The sequence below is a fragment of the Temnothorax nylanderi genome, unplaced genomic scaffold (assembly GCF_030848795.1).
Source record: "Temnothorax nylanderi isolate EJ_2023f unplaced genomic scaffold, tnyl_v1.0 TNYL_tig0485_pilon, whole genome shotgun sequence".
NCBI lineage: Eukaryota > Metazoa > Arthropoda > Insecta > Hymenoptera > Formicidae > Temnothorax > Temnothorax nylanderi.
In genome coordinates, this window is record NW_027249547.1 from 83,056 (window position 1) to 98,648 (window position 15,593).

The 15,593-nt window shown below is 37.7% G+C and overlaps 1 protein-coding gene across 1 annotated transcript; it reads right to left on the reverse strand.

Moving 5' to 3' along the window:
* Window positions 1-13,647: 13,647 nt before the first annotated feature.
* Window positions 13,648-15,324, reverse strand: Nd-sgdh (NADH dehydrogenase (ubiquinone) SGDH subunit). Its single transcript, XM_071722443.1, has 3 exons — window positions 15,169-15,324; window positions 14,217-14,428; window positions 13,648-14,100 (listed from the first exon to the last, which is right to left on the reverse strand). The coding sequence occupies exons 1-3, from the start codon at window positions 15,251-15,253 to the stop codon at window positions 13,855-13,857; spliced, it is 543 nt and encodes a 180-aa protein (XP_071578544.1). The 5' UTR covers window positions 15,254-15,324; the 3' UTR covers window positions 13,648-13,854.
* Window positions 15,325-15,593: the final 269 nt, after the last annotated feature.

Here is a 15,593-nt window from a genome sequence, read left to right on the forward strand (position 1 = left end):
TTTTCTCGTCGTGGAAAAAAAATATAATGATTATATCGCGAAGAGAACTATCGGATGCGCGGAGAAATGACTCAATGCAGCCAGAGGGCTAAACGAAAGATGCAGTTTCATCCTCGAGCTTGCGGTTTTCAGATTGCGATCTGTGCGAGGCTCGCCGATATCCCGTTATAGGGTTTTCCAGCGATAGATATTGCTTTTTTTCTGCGCCGCGCCGTCACCATCCGGATCCTATTGTCGATGAGTGATAAGCTAATTCTGATTCGCAACTCGGCAATAAATAAAGCTCGGTTCGTGCTCGCGCATTAAACACAGCTTTCCAGGGAAATACGCGGTCGCGAGTGAACGACGGATACGTTTGGCTTCGACACTCGGAGATGCAGAGATTCGGTTCGGAGTAAAAACATTCGAGAAAACCTCAGAGATCGCACAGCGAAAGAGAAGATGAGAGAGGATTTGAAAAGATCTCTCTTGAGATAAAGATTGACTTAAGAGAAAATCGTTGGAATGTATAAATCTGAGTTAATGTGTGTTTTCGATTTTTAAGAAAACAAGCTAGGCCATCGCATACACCGTTAAATTCGTAATGCCAAATTATACTCAATTTGAGTCATTTTTAACCAATCCTGTTGGTAGCCCCTGCTCTTACTCAATATGTCGTTAATAAACTAAAACAATGTTAATTTTATTAAACCATTGAAGTTAAAATAATACTGTTTTATATTAAAATAATAAATTTTGACACACGTGGCAGTTAAAAATAACAAAATTTTATTTAACTTAAGATATAGGTTTAAATTTTATCCTTTAATATTTAACAGTATAGGCATCGAATTCCATAAGAAACCTCAGAAGATGAGGAAGAAGTAACAATTGTGACGACAGGCAACTCTTATCAGCGAAGAAACCTAACAGGAAGGAAAATCGCATTGAGGAGCAACGGGTGCCGCTGGCAATTGATGATTGCTTTAAGGCTCTTTTTTTTCAACAGTTCATTATCTTTACGCGATCGCACGATTGCTACGGCAGGCGTCCAGCCGATTACGATCGGCTCTCAGCCGTTTAAGTTTAATCACGGTAACGTTTACATCCATTCGCGGCGGGAGGCATGGCCTCCTTAGCGATTGCAAAGTCCTGCGCTCGCGATATAAAAAGTAAACGTTAACGACAATAGGAGCAGTCGCGATTAGCACTCGCGTATGCGTCCCTGACCCGTGAAAATGCCTGCGAAAACGCATTTTATCCTTGCATTTTCTCCCTCCCTCTCTCCTTGTCTCTTGAGCCGATCGCCCTCTTTCAGCCCTCTTTCATAAAAGCTAATTAAAAGAAATTGAAAAATAATATTTCGCAATACATTGGTTTGACAAGAAATATTTTAATTGCCACGATATGGTTCATATTTCTTGTTAAATTAATGTATTGCAAAATATTATTTTTCAATTTCTTTTAATTAACCTAAATAAACTCGAAAAATTTGGCATTATGTTTTAAACATTTTTAATTTTTTTTTTATTTCAATGGCGCAACAGTCCGAGTCGGACCTAGTCATTTCTAATAATTGAGAGCGAAGAATCTGTAATTCTGTCTGATGTTCATCATCATGGTGGCTATTTTGTAGTTCAGCCTGCAAATCAAAAATATTTTAAAAACATGATGTATTGATGACACTGGCCGATAAGTAAAATTTCTAGTAAGAAATATTATATTAATCACGTGAGAGCGAGCGTGGCGTAGCAGACAGCGCACTGGTCTGCTAAACCAAAGATCTCAGGTTCGAATCCAGTCCTGGTAGAACTAAAATAAATAAAATTGTATCGCTTGTCTCTCCTCCTCGACGGAATGGCAGCCCGTCAGGAGTATCCCTTGCCTCGAAACCCCCTCTACTTGTCGTTCGGATTCGGCGTTAAAACTGTAGGTTCCATGTGCTTGTGTACAACCTGTGTGCGCACCACAAGCACATGACTTATTTGGGGGAGGCCCAGGTCCGACTAGGACTGTTGCGCCATTATGAATGAATGAATGAATGAATGAATGAATGAATATTAATCATTATTATAATTAATATTAAAAATTAATATTAAAATAAATACAAAAAACGATGACGTTCCTGCAAGACACATTTCCTAACGGTTCCTAACGGGTATAGTGATACCCGTCATCGCAGGAACGTCATCGTTTTTCGTATTTATTTTAATATTAATTTTTAATATTAATTATAATAATAATTAATATTCATTCATTCATTCATTCATTCATAATGGCGCAACAGTCCTAGTCGGACCTGGGCCTCCCCCAAAAAGTCATGTGCTTGTGGTGTGCACGTAGGTTGTACACAAGTACATGTAACCTACAGTTTAATGCCGACGCGATACAATTTATTTATTTTGGTTCTACCAGAACTGGATTCGAACCTGAGATCTTTGGTTTAGCAGTGCGCTGTCTGCTACGCCACGCTCGCTCTCAGATAAATACTTTTAATAATTTAATTTAATTAATTAATACACTTGATTTAATTTAATTAAGGCGTAATTAATATGTATTTATCTATAGATGTATAAACCTGGCACTGTTGGAGAAAAGCACCGTTTTATCTTTACCTGAAAAATTGTGAGCAACTTGTGGATCGACTGGCTTGTGTTGGTCCGATATAACGTGTTTGATCAACCCATTTTCAATAAGTAACGTTAAAGCTCTCCTGATATACAATCAATTTAATGAGACACTGTCTTGTAATTGAATATAATATATAATTTATTCTTTATTCTATAATACCATCGGCGTTTGCTCTCATTTGTCTTTACTCATTAAATTGTCCATTTGATTAGTCCAACGCGTCGCATTCGTGGATTAGATTTTCTTGCTTAATTGGCATCTACATTCTTTTTGTGCGCGTTTCCTTGATGCGCCTTTATAGGCTTAGATCCCTTTCGACCATCGAGAATTATACCGTCGAGGCCTTCAAAATCAATTTCCGATCCAAGGCGATCTCTCTCTCTCTCCCTCTCTTTCTTTTAACTGACCTGAAAATCTCTCTTACGTCGTGCCTCCGGGAGTACGGGGAAATAGACGAGACGGAAATTGTAAAATACATCCGCGGTGTATAATCGTCGTGTTTTCATCTCGCTCTATCAACGATACATTGTCTTATTTATCAACCTGGTGTAATACTCCGAAATGACATCTGCGCGAAAATTATATTCGCGTGTGTATATAGATCGCGATTAACGCTCGGATGGAACTTGTCATTGTTATTTCAAGAGATTGAATTAATATTTATTACCGTAATTATATTTGACAATTCAATGCGTCTTTCGACGCTCTCGAAGATGGAAAAAAAGGAAAAGCACGATACTATTTTTGTCTGATGTCAAGAAGCACGATACTATTTTTTGGAAAGCAGAGGAACAGCTCATATATATTTTTAATTAAATAATAAATTTAGCCCATAGTCTTTCAAAGCGAATCAGTACGAAAAAGTATTCATAAATACATAATTAATTGAAGCGAGAATCCTAACTCCTGTTTAACTTTAAAGACATTATTGTCGAGACTGAAAAAGTAAAAATATCGACTTTTCGTAAAATTATTTACGAGATAGGTTTATCATTTATTCCACAGCTTTATTATACGGCAACTGAAAGGATGGTAATAGAAAATAATTTTCTCACGGTTATCTCCTCGAATTTCTGCATTACTGAATAATATTATAACATCGTATAACGCGCGTAAAGATAATTCGTGGATGGACCATATTTTCGCGTCGATATCCGATAGCGTCCATAATCTATGGACACCGTAGTGTCCATAAGCTCATATAACGTAGATCGATCCGGTAGATTAATCCTCACTTATTCTTCCGTTCGCGGCGTGATTAATGATTTAATTTTCAGACGTCAGTCTGTCGCGGATATTGAACCCGATCGCGTTGTTGAGTGACGATATATAAATCGGTGTTTTACGATAAACGCCGACACAATCTATTATACTTATATACGTATATGACATATAAAAATATGTTACACAAACGCTCGACGCTTCCGGCAAAAGAGAGAAATGTCAGTAAAAACTCTCACGAATTTCGAATCGATTTCCTTGAGTAAATAAGATCAGAGTCTATATGCGACTTTCCGATTTTGAAATTTCGCTCTCGACAAATATAAGTCTCGTACAAAATGTTCATGTATTGCGATCGAGAGATTGTTAGAAAGGTTCCGAAACAACACGAAGCCTATTTCTGTATTTCCGCTCGAAGGTCTTGAGCCCGTTGATCTCGGGCCGATGATGCGAACGAACGAAAGTCTCGATCAGGAAACATGTTCAAGGACCAGTTTCAACTCAGGAAACAACTATCTCTGTGACAAATGACATTTATGCAAATCGCGAAAGCCCACAGCCCTCGCGGTTACTTCCGTTTCCGATTACGACGACCTTCTGTTGTCGATGAGAATCTCACTGGATTATTTCTGATTGCGACAGGGAAAATTCACGCTATACCTACGTACGATCGTATCAAAGATACTGTGCCCGTATCCCCTACGATTTTCATGTGAAAGCGAGATGGTTAATTGAATAAATGTATTGAGATATATGTATATTTTTCATAATTAATAAATCTTGGGCAAGAAGCTTATTGCAGTTTTCTCTCATAACAATTGCACTAACGAAAACAAGTCCTACATGACTTCCAGGAGGACTATTCCTCAGGAGGCTAAGGGCTAAGGCAACGCCGCCGTCGAGAAAGAAGAATTAACGAAATTGTCTTTTTCTGTTTTCTCATATCGCGAGCCGCGATGCTTATATTAACAGCTTTCGTTGTCATCTGCGCGATGAGTGTCTACGGAAGACAGAAATTTATCTCAACGAGATCGTTGAGCCATTATACATTCGTTGTAATTGCAGAAGGAATACGTTAGAGACGCGTTAGAGACGATCGCTTTAATCTAATATTTGAAGGAGGCACGACCGAAGGAGGTACGAATGGACGACAATCTCGATTTGCACGCGAGACGTGCAATCGAGGTGAAACGACTTCTGCGATGTCGCATAATTCTCGTGCATCACGACGGCGACGATCGACGCGACGTGCAATCTTAACTTCCTGATGCTAATATGTCGTACACACAAAATTGCATAAGACGCGTCCCCGTACCGTATCGTTACGGATGTAAATGTCACGTACGCGCTACGTTAGGACGACCTGGCGCGAGCTTATTATTGCGAATCTATTATCCGCGTGTACGTTGCATGCCGCGACATTGGCGAATGCATCTTCGAGCGTCCAACCTTCACCTTGCTCTATCCTTAAAAATCAGATTGCGGGATTTTTCTTCTTCTCACGCGATACCAAGAAAAATTCAAGAGATCGCGAATGTCGCACGTCATGTAACAAGATGTGCCACACGATAACAGCTTAATCGTCGGCGTTTATTACACCAATTTCGTGATGATTCGTGCAATTATTAATTTGTGATGTAACGATTTATTTAGATCTTGATCGCGGTAATTTGCAGCGTAAAATAATGACGGTGGAAAAATGTCGCACCCCACACTTAAAGCGCATTGAAATCATGTCGACACACAGCGTTGTGATTAAAAGCGAGCTTTATGGAATATTTTATCGATAGGAAAGTTTTGTTCTACGTCTCACACACATGTATACACGCATTGTTAATTATAATAATCGATTTCTGCTTAAACATTTCCACCGAAGGAAACACTCGCGAAGGAAGGACGGAATCGGTTTGCACGTGTCGAAGGATAAAGCGATTCTGACGTCTCGCTATTACGTATCGTTACGTAATTATGATATACAATAATAACGGGGCAAGTGAGAAGCGGCACCGAGTCGTACGATAAGATGCATAACGTCAGGCGTGATTTGCTCCTGAATGTATTTTTTTTCCGCAGTTGCGGATTCTCGCGAGCAATTTGCCTATAAGATGAGTTTTAATTGCGAAAACAAGCGACGGTGGGGAGAACAACGCCATTATCTTGTAGACGTCAGATTACGCGTTTATCATAAAGGATTTTAGAAATTTCTCGTAACGTATTCATGACCGTTGCACTTAATGACCGCGCGATTATACCACGCGCCGTAATTCATACGTGTGCTGTAACAGGTTTATCGTACTCGAATTCACAAGAACGTACGTACACAAGACGTAACATAATTATCAATTATTTAGCCTGCCATAACGCGATTAGCGAGGCTTACAATCGCGACTGATAAGCTGTATTATCCGAAAAAGAAGAATTAAAGTATGATAAATAATTGATCGGGCGCGCATATTGTTAAACGTATGCATTTTTCGTATCGCATACACAGAAAAAAATAAGTATCAAATCAAGATTTATATATTCATGTATACGAAACAGTCTATTATCTTCACTCAAAAAAACATATTCCACTCATAAGTGGGGAATTCCTCTAAGCATTTCTTCTAAGCAAAAAATCTTACATAAAGCATATTTTTATTTAAGTAAGATTAGTACAGTCATTTGGTAGTTTTACCTGGAAAGTTTTCCGGGAGTTTTGAAAATGGATAATTTTATATATTTCGATGTGCTCTTTCCGAATTTCAACTTTGCCACCTCGTATCTTTGCCGCTCGCGCCGCCGTATTGGAAAAATGGCGCCTAAAAGCAGTTTTTTGACAATATCTCCTTTCCGACTCATTCCACGATAAAAACATTTATATACAAAATAAAACTAGAGAAAATTTCCTACAATTTATGTAATAACCTTTTTTTTCGTAAAATTAATAGTTTTGGCATACGAGCGCCGCAAAGTGTAGTTCAACACGCGTTTTGGCCTAAAAACTCATTTCCACACCACCTTGAGGTAGAGTAAGCGGCGCGTTTTTTTTACCGTGGTATCCCCAGTAGGCCTAGTCCACATGCAATTCACTATTCTAAAATTTAGCGCATTCTTCTTCGCTTCGTACGTAAATTATCGATGAGAAACAGTATTTCAGAACTTGCTCGAGCTCGTAATGATGATTGGGGTCGAGCGATTGTTGAGCGTCTCGAGCATGTTAATGATTTGGTCGCAGCCGATGCACAATATCACAATTCGTGCATGAAAAAATTGTACCAAGCCCCACCGACTGAAGAAGTAAAAAAAAGAGGTCCGTATGCAAACGAGATCGATACTGCGATGCAGTACATTTATTCTTATCTCGAGCAGAATTCCGAAGAATGTCAGTTTTCTCTAGACGAACTGATTACCAAAATTGAAGGTGATTACTGATAATCCCATCGCGGATGATGTGGAAGAAATTTCGGCCTGTGACGTTTCGATCAGTACTAATGACGATGAACTCGCAACACCTGGTCCATCAAGAACAGCGAAGCGAAGAAGAATGCGCTAAATTTTAGAATAGTGAATTGCATGTGGACTAGGCCTACTGGGGATACCACGGTAAAAAAAACGCGCCGCTTACTCTACCTCAAGGTGGTGTGGAAATGAGTTTTTAGGCCAAAACGCGTGTTGAACTACACTTTGCGGCGCTCGTATGCCAAAACTATTAATTTTACGAAAAAAAGGTTATTACATAAATTGTAGGAAATTTTCTCTAGTTTTATTTTGTATATAAATGTTTTTATCGTGGAATGAGTCGGAAAGGAGATATTGTCAAAAAACTGCTTTTAGGCGCCATTTTTCCAATACGGCGGCGCGAGCGGCAAAGATACGAGGTGGCAAAGTTGAAATTCGGAAAGAGCACATCGAAATATATAAAATTACCCATTTTCAAAACTCCCGGAAAACTTTCCAGGTAACCTCTTCTTTTACAACCAAATGACTGTACTAGATGTATTACTTTATAAAAGAGTGGATGCCTGAGTTATCAAGAGTAAATTCCTCTACAGCAAATTCTACTATAATAATCCGAATAGCCTCTTAAAATAAGAGGATATGCAAGATATCAGTGGCACGCGCGTTTGTTAAAAAACGATTATCTTATTAGCTACGCGATGCGTACGCCACCACACCGTACGAGACGATGTCGACGAGCCTGTGGCTGCGTGCGAATTGTGTGCACATTGAAGTGTAGTGCTAATTATATAGTATTCTTTATTATGAACGGGTGAACGAGATGAACAAGTTTTTGATATAGAAGCACATTTAGGCGACTACTGACCCGCATTTGAGAGTGAGTATTTTTTCCTATTCTAGTAGTTTCTGTTTAAAGTTAAAAGCTAGATCTACAATGAGACGTAAATCGTAGTTGCATGATTAGGGTCAAAGCATATAGATAACATGGCGTAGCGATATACGACAGTCATAATCAGCGGACGTAAGTAACACACAAGCTTTGACGTATCCCGACTGTTAAAATACACCAAAGCTTGTGCGTTACCCATACAGCACAAAATGTTTTCAAAAAATATTTTTGAATATTTCTATAAAAATATTGCAAGAAATATTTTAAAATGGTTTTAGGAATATTTTAAAAAAGTTAAAAAACCTTTTGTGATAACATTTTTAAGAATATTTTGAGAATCTTTTAAAAATATTTATAAAAATGTTCTTCTTTATCACCCAGGAAATATTTTCTTAAATATTTGAAATATATTTTTGAAATATTAATTTAAATCAACATATTTATTGTTTTATAATCTTGTTCCAAAATATTTAAAAATATTTTAAATCTATTATTGGTTCTAAAATCTTTTTTCAAATATTTTTGAAATATTATGAAATATTCTTAATTAAAAGATGCATGATAGCGCATCTTTCCGTGCTAGTTTGGAACGACGCTGCTAGGCGGCGCATAATGGTAAGACTAACTCGTAAATAAATTTCAGTTGAGGGCTAATATAAGCAGGTCTCTGGCGAAGCAAAATCATGACGTTCACAAGATAGATATGTATATTTTTCAAATATATAAAAAAAAAGATGTACCTATACTTTACAGATATTAAAAAAATCTTTCAAACATGAAACACAATTATTACTTATTGGGTTAAACATATTTTATTTTTTGAAGTAATATTTCTAAAAGATTTTACAAATATTATTAAATATATTTATTTGCAATCTTATAAAAATATTTTTGAAAATATTTTTCTGACATGATCTGGCGGACATAGAAACATTCAAAAAATATTTTTGTGAATTATTTTAATCTTCCTAAAAAATATTTAAAAAATATTTTTAAAACATTTTGTGCTCTATGGGTACTTACGTCTACTGACTATGACTGTATATATCGCTCCACCATGTTATATGGTTTGGCCCTAATCATGCAACTACGATTTACGTCTCATTGTAGATCTAGCTTTTAACTTTAAACAGAAACTACTAGAATAAGAAAAAATACTCACTCTCAAATGCGGGCCAGTAGTCGCCTAAATGTGCTTCCATCAAAAACTTTGTTACCTCGTTCATGTTATATGCTTTGACACAGAAAGAAGTTTTTTCTCAGTCCAACATATAATAATCGGATATAAGTTATGTTTAATAAGATTGAATAAAGAATATTCGTTTTAAAGTATTATTATAAATGCTATAAATAAGATTATTATTTGATTTATGAGAAGAGGAGATTCCTCTAGCATTAAGAGGACTGCAATCTAAGTCTAGTGTCTCATGGTTAGAGGATATTCCTCTAGATTTTAAAATATTTTCTTGAGACCGTATTTCAGAAGAAAATCCTCTAAAATCAAGCGGGAGCCACTAAACAACAGAATATTTTTTTTGGGGTGTTGAATCTATAATCTTGAAATGAGATTATATTGCGTTAAACAAAGAAAATTTACTTAAATAAGTAATTTATATAGTTCAACCAAGAAAAAAAGTCAAGATAAAAAGTTGAAATTCTTATAAAAAGATTATAAATCGTTGCGTATGTACAAAGTACATAAGTTTTGATTTGATACTTCTTTTTTTTCTGCGTATGAATTTTGCAATAGTCACTGGCAATAAATTTTCTCCCGATTGCGCGATTTACACTCTGAGTAATTTTACCCGCACACGCGTATATTCTTCCGAAAGAATATTTATATTTTGATAGATCGATGGTCTATCTTTCCACTCTCGCGTTACTAGAAGCCAACTAACTTTTAAAGAACGATATACTGCTACAAAATCATTTCGTAGACGCAATTCATTGCGCGAGAGCTGCAAAAGTGCCGTCGAACTCGCGCAAACTTTCGCCGAGAATCAGTCAAGCATCCAGCGAAGTCATTAGATTTAGTGGACACCGATTTGGGATGAAAGACGTGGCGGAAATGCCCGCGACGAAGTCGGCAATGAAGCGGAAAGTGCGGTGTTACATCACGAACTCTCTACCGCACGCGTGTCAACGTAATCATAATAGGCATGATTTTTTTTAATTGCGATTATATAGAACCCTAATATCGATTTTAGGCGTGTGTAATTTCGATTATTAATTACGTAATAACGTACGGAAAGGAAGCTAAGAATTGTTACTGCCCCTTTGGCGGATTTGTCAAAGTCAATCAAAACGAGAAAAACAACAATCTCTCACGCAATACATCGCTTAAATTACGAGAAACAATAAGCAACGTAAAATATCGTTACGTTATACTTCGATTACGATCTCGATCTTATCGAGATCGCAAATCCGCGAGTATCGTCCACGTGTAAATCCTTTGATTATCGCCAAGTCGATCTTTCTAATGACAGAGTACCTGAGTCGTCCTTTTTTAAACAATTTTTTAACAATTTTTTGCGTTCTTAAGTATCAGACTAAAATTCAACGTAAGACGTTTTTATTATTATTAGACACACGTGTCTAAAATGTCTTTTTTAAGTGTGTTTTTAAAATTTTATCAAAAGATGTCCTAAAGACGAGATTTTCTGAAACGACGTCTGCACTGAAAAAAAATACTTAGATCCAAGAAAATATTGTTTCACAATGGCTTATTTACTTAATATAATCACTCAATTGATTTAGAATTAGATATTTTTACTTAATTTAAGTAAATGTCTTGTGGCATCTTGTGGCCACAAGATATTTTTACTTAATTTAAGTAAAGATATCTAATTCTAAATAAATATGTGATTATATTAAGTAAATAAGCCATTGGTACTATGTGAAAAAATATTTTCTTGGATAAGTATTTTTTTTTTCAGTGTGTAAGTTTTATTTCTTGGAACAGCTGTTGTACAGCATATATACAGCTATTTACTATACATATTACATTACTAAGATTTATCAAACAATTTTCAGCTCGCCTTTCCATACGTATCACCTAAACTTATTAATAATCGAAAATCATACACGTCTAAAAACGATCCTATAGCGCTCGACATTTTTATCAAAAATCGCAAGTGTATTAAGATTACAAAATTAAAAGAAGAATACATCAAATTGCGTCGCGATAATTACGGATTAATCGCCCGCTTTATCTTCGAAACAGCACATTAATTAGAAGCATCCGTCAAATGAGACCGGAAAAACGTTGTGAATAGCTGTTACGCTGTCGGAGCTGATGATAAATAGCCGTGGGTGTCCGCGCAATTGTCAAGCGTTATTATGCGAAAAATTATGAAGATTTAACGATATATTCAAATGCGAATAAAGCGCGGACGGGAAGAGTGACAGATGCGGCTGAATTAGCGCCGAGCCGATCGCTGTTTGCGTGCCATGCTCGAGCTGCATTCGTACACGAGTACGCATTATGCAAGATACACGAGGCGGCCTTGACAATGACCACTGCCGCTGTACCGGTTACATTCATGATCAACGCGTTGTTAACGCGCCGACAGGACATTCGCGTTATCGCCGAGGATCATGGGAGGAGGGCTTTGCGGAAACGCCACGTTTTTCGCAAAAACAACAAACGCTCTATCTTTCTTATCATCTTTGGCCGAACCTCCGATGGCTCTGATAATGCAGTCGCGGAGTAATCGAAAACGTGCGACTATCGTCCACGTAAAAGCTCCTATATAACTGTAGCGGGGTCGACTACGCCAACAATGCCGTCTTTTTTTTTTTTTATAATCTTTTAACTAAAATTTTCCACAATGCAATTTTTCGTGCGAGTTTACCTGCTAGGAGCTCTGCCAGCCACCGTGCAGGCTACGCGGCAAGCAACTTTTCTCGCTGCGAACTCCTCGCAGGTAAACTCGCACGAAAAATTGCATCGTGGGAAACAGGCTTAATTTCTGCGTTTTTAATTATTAGATGGAAGCTCCACACGTAAACAACGCTCACTCGAGATTAATGAGAAGATAATCATATAATTTTGTTACTCATTTCCCGGAAGTATTGCATTGTTTTTCTTCTTAATAATTTTTCAATAATTTTTTGGGCTATTAAATATGACTGAAGTTTTAAGGATCTAAGTGAATAATGTTTTACTTGAAATTAATTGAAAGATATGATCTCATTATTTATTTCCCGAAGGTACCGGGGGGGGGGGAAGGTACTTTCGTGAAGGAAACATTCCGAGTCTAATACATCTTCGGCATTATCACAAAATCCTCGGCTGCAATAGTAAGATTCTAACGAGAACAGCACGTAACAGTTGAAACAGAATACTCGCAATACGCCCCGCGTCTCATTACTGGAGGACCGCGTTACAGTTAATCGTAATGACGCAACAAAACGTATTGTTGCACGTGAAGCGATCGTTGACTGGAGGTCGAAAGGGTTTCGCGAGGACGACGTAAAAAACGTTTTCACGGGAAACAAGAGGAAGCGGAAACGTCCGGTATATTCGCGAGACAGCTCATATGACAACGGCCGCACATGCAAAGAGAAAGAGAGAGAACTCGTGTTAAAAAAGTCAATGATCCAAGGTTCTCCATTAATTAAATTGTATGCAAAAGCGAACGAAGAAATTGCTTATCGTAATTATCGCGATAATCGATCTCTTCCGACGACGCGCTTTGATTTAATGTCGCATGATTGCGACATAGAATCTCCTGTATCGCGCCTGCCGAAAGATTGTCAGTTTTTCATTTCGGCTGAAATATATACGAGGAATACAGCGAGAATCAAAGACGATTTCGTTAAGTTTAACTGTCAAGATTACAGTGTTCCTTTTGACAATCAACGCGAATAAATACGCGGAGATTACTCCCTCGTGCTAGGGGTTTAAAATAAATTTACTGAAACCGAAGTTATACCGTTTTCAATTAAAACAAATATCGATTAAGCGCTTCGGTCGTTTGTAGTTCCTGCTGCGAAACCCAATCCGAATCCGAAAAGAAATTATTGACGGTTGCGGTTAACCATAAATAATTGCCACCTGAGAAATAATTGCGTCATTATAGGAAATGATTTGCACCTCTGGTGATAGCTGATAGCGCACTCTTCATTCATGAAGAGTCACGTCGCAATGATTACCTAACACTTTATTAATTGTGTGAACGTGCGGGCGATAAATCACTCTCAAACTATATGCATGCGCCAATTAATAATAAGAAATATCTGTAAGGTCTTTAAATTTGATGCATAACGAAAGCGAAAAGCCTGCATCAAGTTATCATAAAAAGTTCTCATAAAAATAGAAAATTATATAAAATTGTAATATATATATATATGTAAAATATAAAAATATATGAATTAATTATATGAAATTGTTATACTATGTTACATTATATATACACATGTTGCATGGAAAATATCAAGGATTGCATGGAAAACTTATTTCGGCGCGTACTTTCACACAAGGAAAATTTTCAAGACTTTATTGACTATGTAGTAACTGTACAATGTAGTTTATCGGCAGAGATTTGACACCGCGCAGGTCGTTTACTCTGCGGCATAAATTAATCAGAATCCTAGAACATAGGATCTACATAGGATCTACACCTGATCGAATAGTTTCCTCCAGCTCCCACGGTGCTCTCCAATTAAAAACAAGCGGAACAAAGTCAATTTTACTCGTCGATTTCGATCCTTTGGTCCAAGGACTGTCTGTACAAGTGCAGATACTTGGAGCCGTACATCTCCTTGAAGTACGGGCCTCTGTAATCCCGTTTGGTGCCCATCGCGTAGTCCACCTGCTGTTGGAGAAGTCTGACTTTCCTGAGCTGGTTCTCGTGGTATATGAAGTGCAGATACTTCTCGTATTCCTGCTGCGGCGACGGAAAGAAGTAACGCTGGAAGAATCTTTTAATCGGATGCTGAAACAAATGAGAAACGAAGACTGTTACATTCTTCGACAGTTGTTTCTCAAAGACATTCGAAACGTCTCGATGAAAAGATATCATTTTTTTCCCACTGGCCTACCACATTTTACCTGAAGGTACTCCCATTCCTTTGGAACGTAACCCTCGGGGATCTCCTCGAGCGTGGCAGGACCGATGAATACATTAACCAGGGTGATCGCGACGCAAACGGGAATGGCACCGAGCAGAAAGTAAAAGTGAAAATAATCTTTCGTCTTGTGCCACTGGAAGCGGCTCGGTCGTATGGCGAACGTGCGTTCCTCCGACATGCATCTCGTTTGTCCTAGAAATATAAAAGAGATCTCTTTTAGGTTCGCGCTGGGAAAAGTGGATTGTAATGAAGTGATTGAGTTGATTGAGGGTATCCGACACTCGAAGACACCGAAAGTGCCACGCCGATAAAATTCCAAATGACCAGCTGACAATCACGCATTTATTTTTATGAATTTATGACTGAATTCGTGACAATGAAATATAGGATGTTAATATAGAGGTCAATCGGAATCATTGTAATAAATGACGTGAACAAATTCGCTATGGATTTTTTCTGACAGGATACTATCACGTGCATCTACATATTATATATGTTGGGTGTGTCTGTGTGTGTGTGTGTGTGTGTGTGTGTGTGTGTGTGTGTGTGTGTGTGTGTGTGTGTGTGTGTGTGTGTGTGTGTGTGTGTGTGTGTGTGTGTGTGTGTGTGTGTGTGTGTGTGTGTGTAAGATACTAGTACTGTCAGCAGTTCTCGAAATGAGAAAAAGTAGTTATCGAAATTAGTGATAAATAATCTAAAAGTCTTTAACGTTTTGTAACTGCGCGTTTTTTATTCAGACGTGCCTCGGTTTTTTCCGCGACACGAGACACCTCCGAAAAATCATACTCTAAAACTCTAATAAATACACGGAATACACTGTGCGGTCGTTGCGTAACAAAACACCGTCGGCTTTCGCAGAAGCGTATCAAACAAAATGACAAGCACTGTCGTCCGACGATCGCGATCGCGAGTGGCCGTGCACGGATAATCACCGTTCTTCAACAACGACGCTCCGGAGCCGCTGTTCTGCAGCAATTTCTGCCTCGCAGCACGCAAAATGCTGCTCCACACCGCCATTTTTCTCCGATTGGACGGACACCGAGTGCGCTGCGCGAGGTTTGAAAGTAACGCCGAAAACGCAGGGCGCTTATTTACCGACCAGAAATACAAAAGCTCGCCATTTTATCAGTCCCGTAAGATAAAAAAAAATTCTCATTGTATAATATTAAAATTTAAAAGCTGCAGATTGTAAACGAAATGAAAATATTATAAATAATTTCACGTTAATTTAAATATTTTAAATCATGGAAAATCAACATTTAACATTTATATAAGTATGAATGTTGTTGGTGAGATACATTATTGTTATAGTCTAGTTTTTTTGTGGCAATTTTTTTCATTACTTTTGATAAAGTTA

Excerpts from the sequence above, each read along its gene's own strand:
- Nd-sgdh (XM_071722443.1), bottom strand. The coding sequence starts at position 15,253 with ATGGCGGTGTGGAGCAGCATTTTGCGTGCTGCGAGGCAGAAATTGCTG. Across the intron at positions 14,429-15,168 it reads AGCGTCGTTGTTGAAGAACG|GACAAACGAGATGCATGTCG; the intron begins GTGATTATCCGT and ends TTATATTTCTAG. Across the intron at positions 14,101-14,216 it reads AGGAATGGGAGTACCTTCAG|CATCCGATTAAAAGATTCTT; the intron begins GTAAAATGTGGT and ends CATTTGTTTCAG.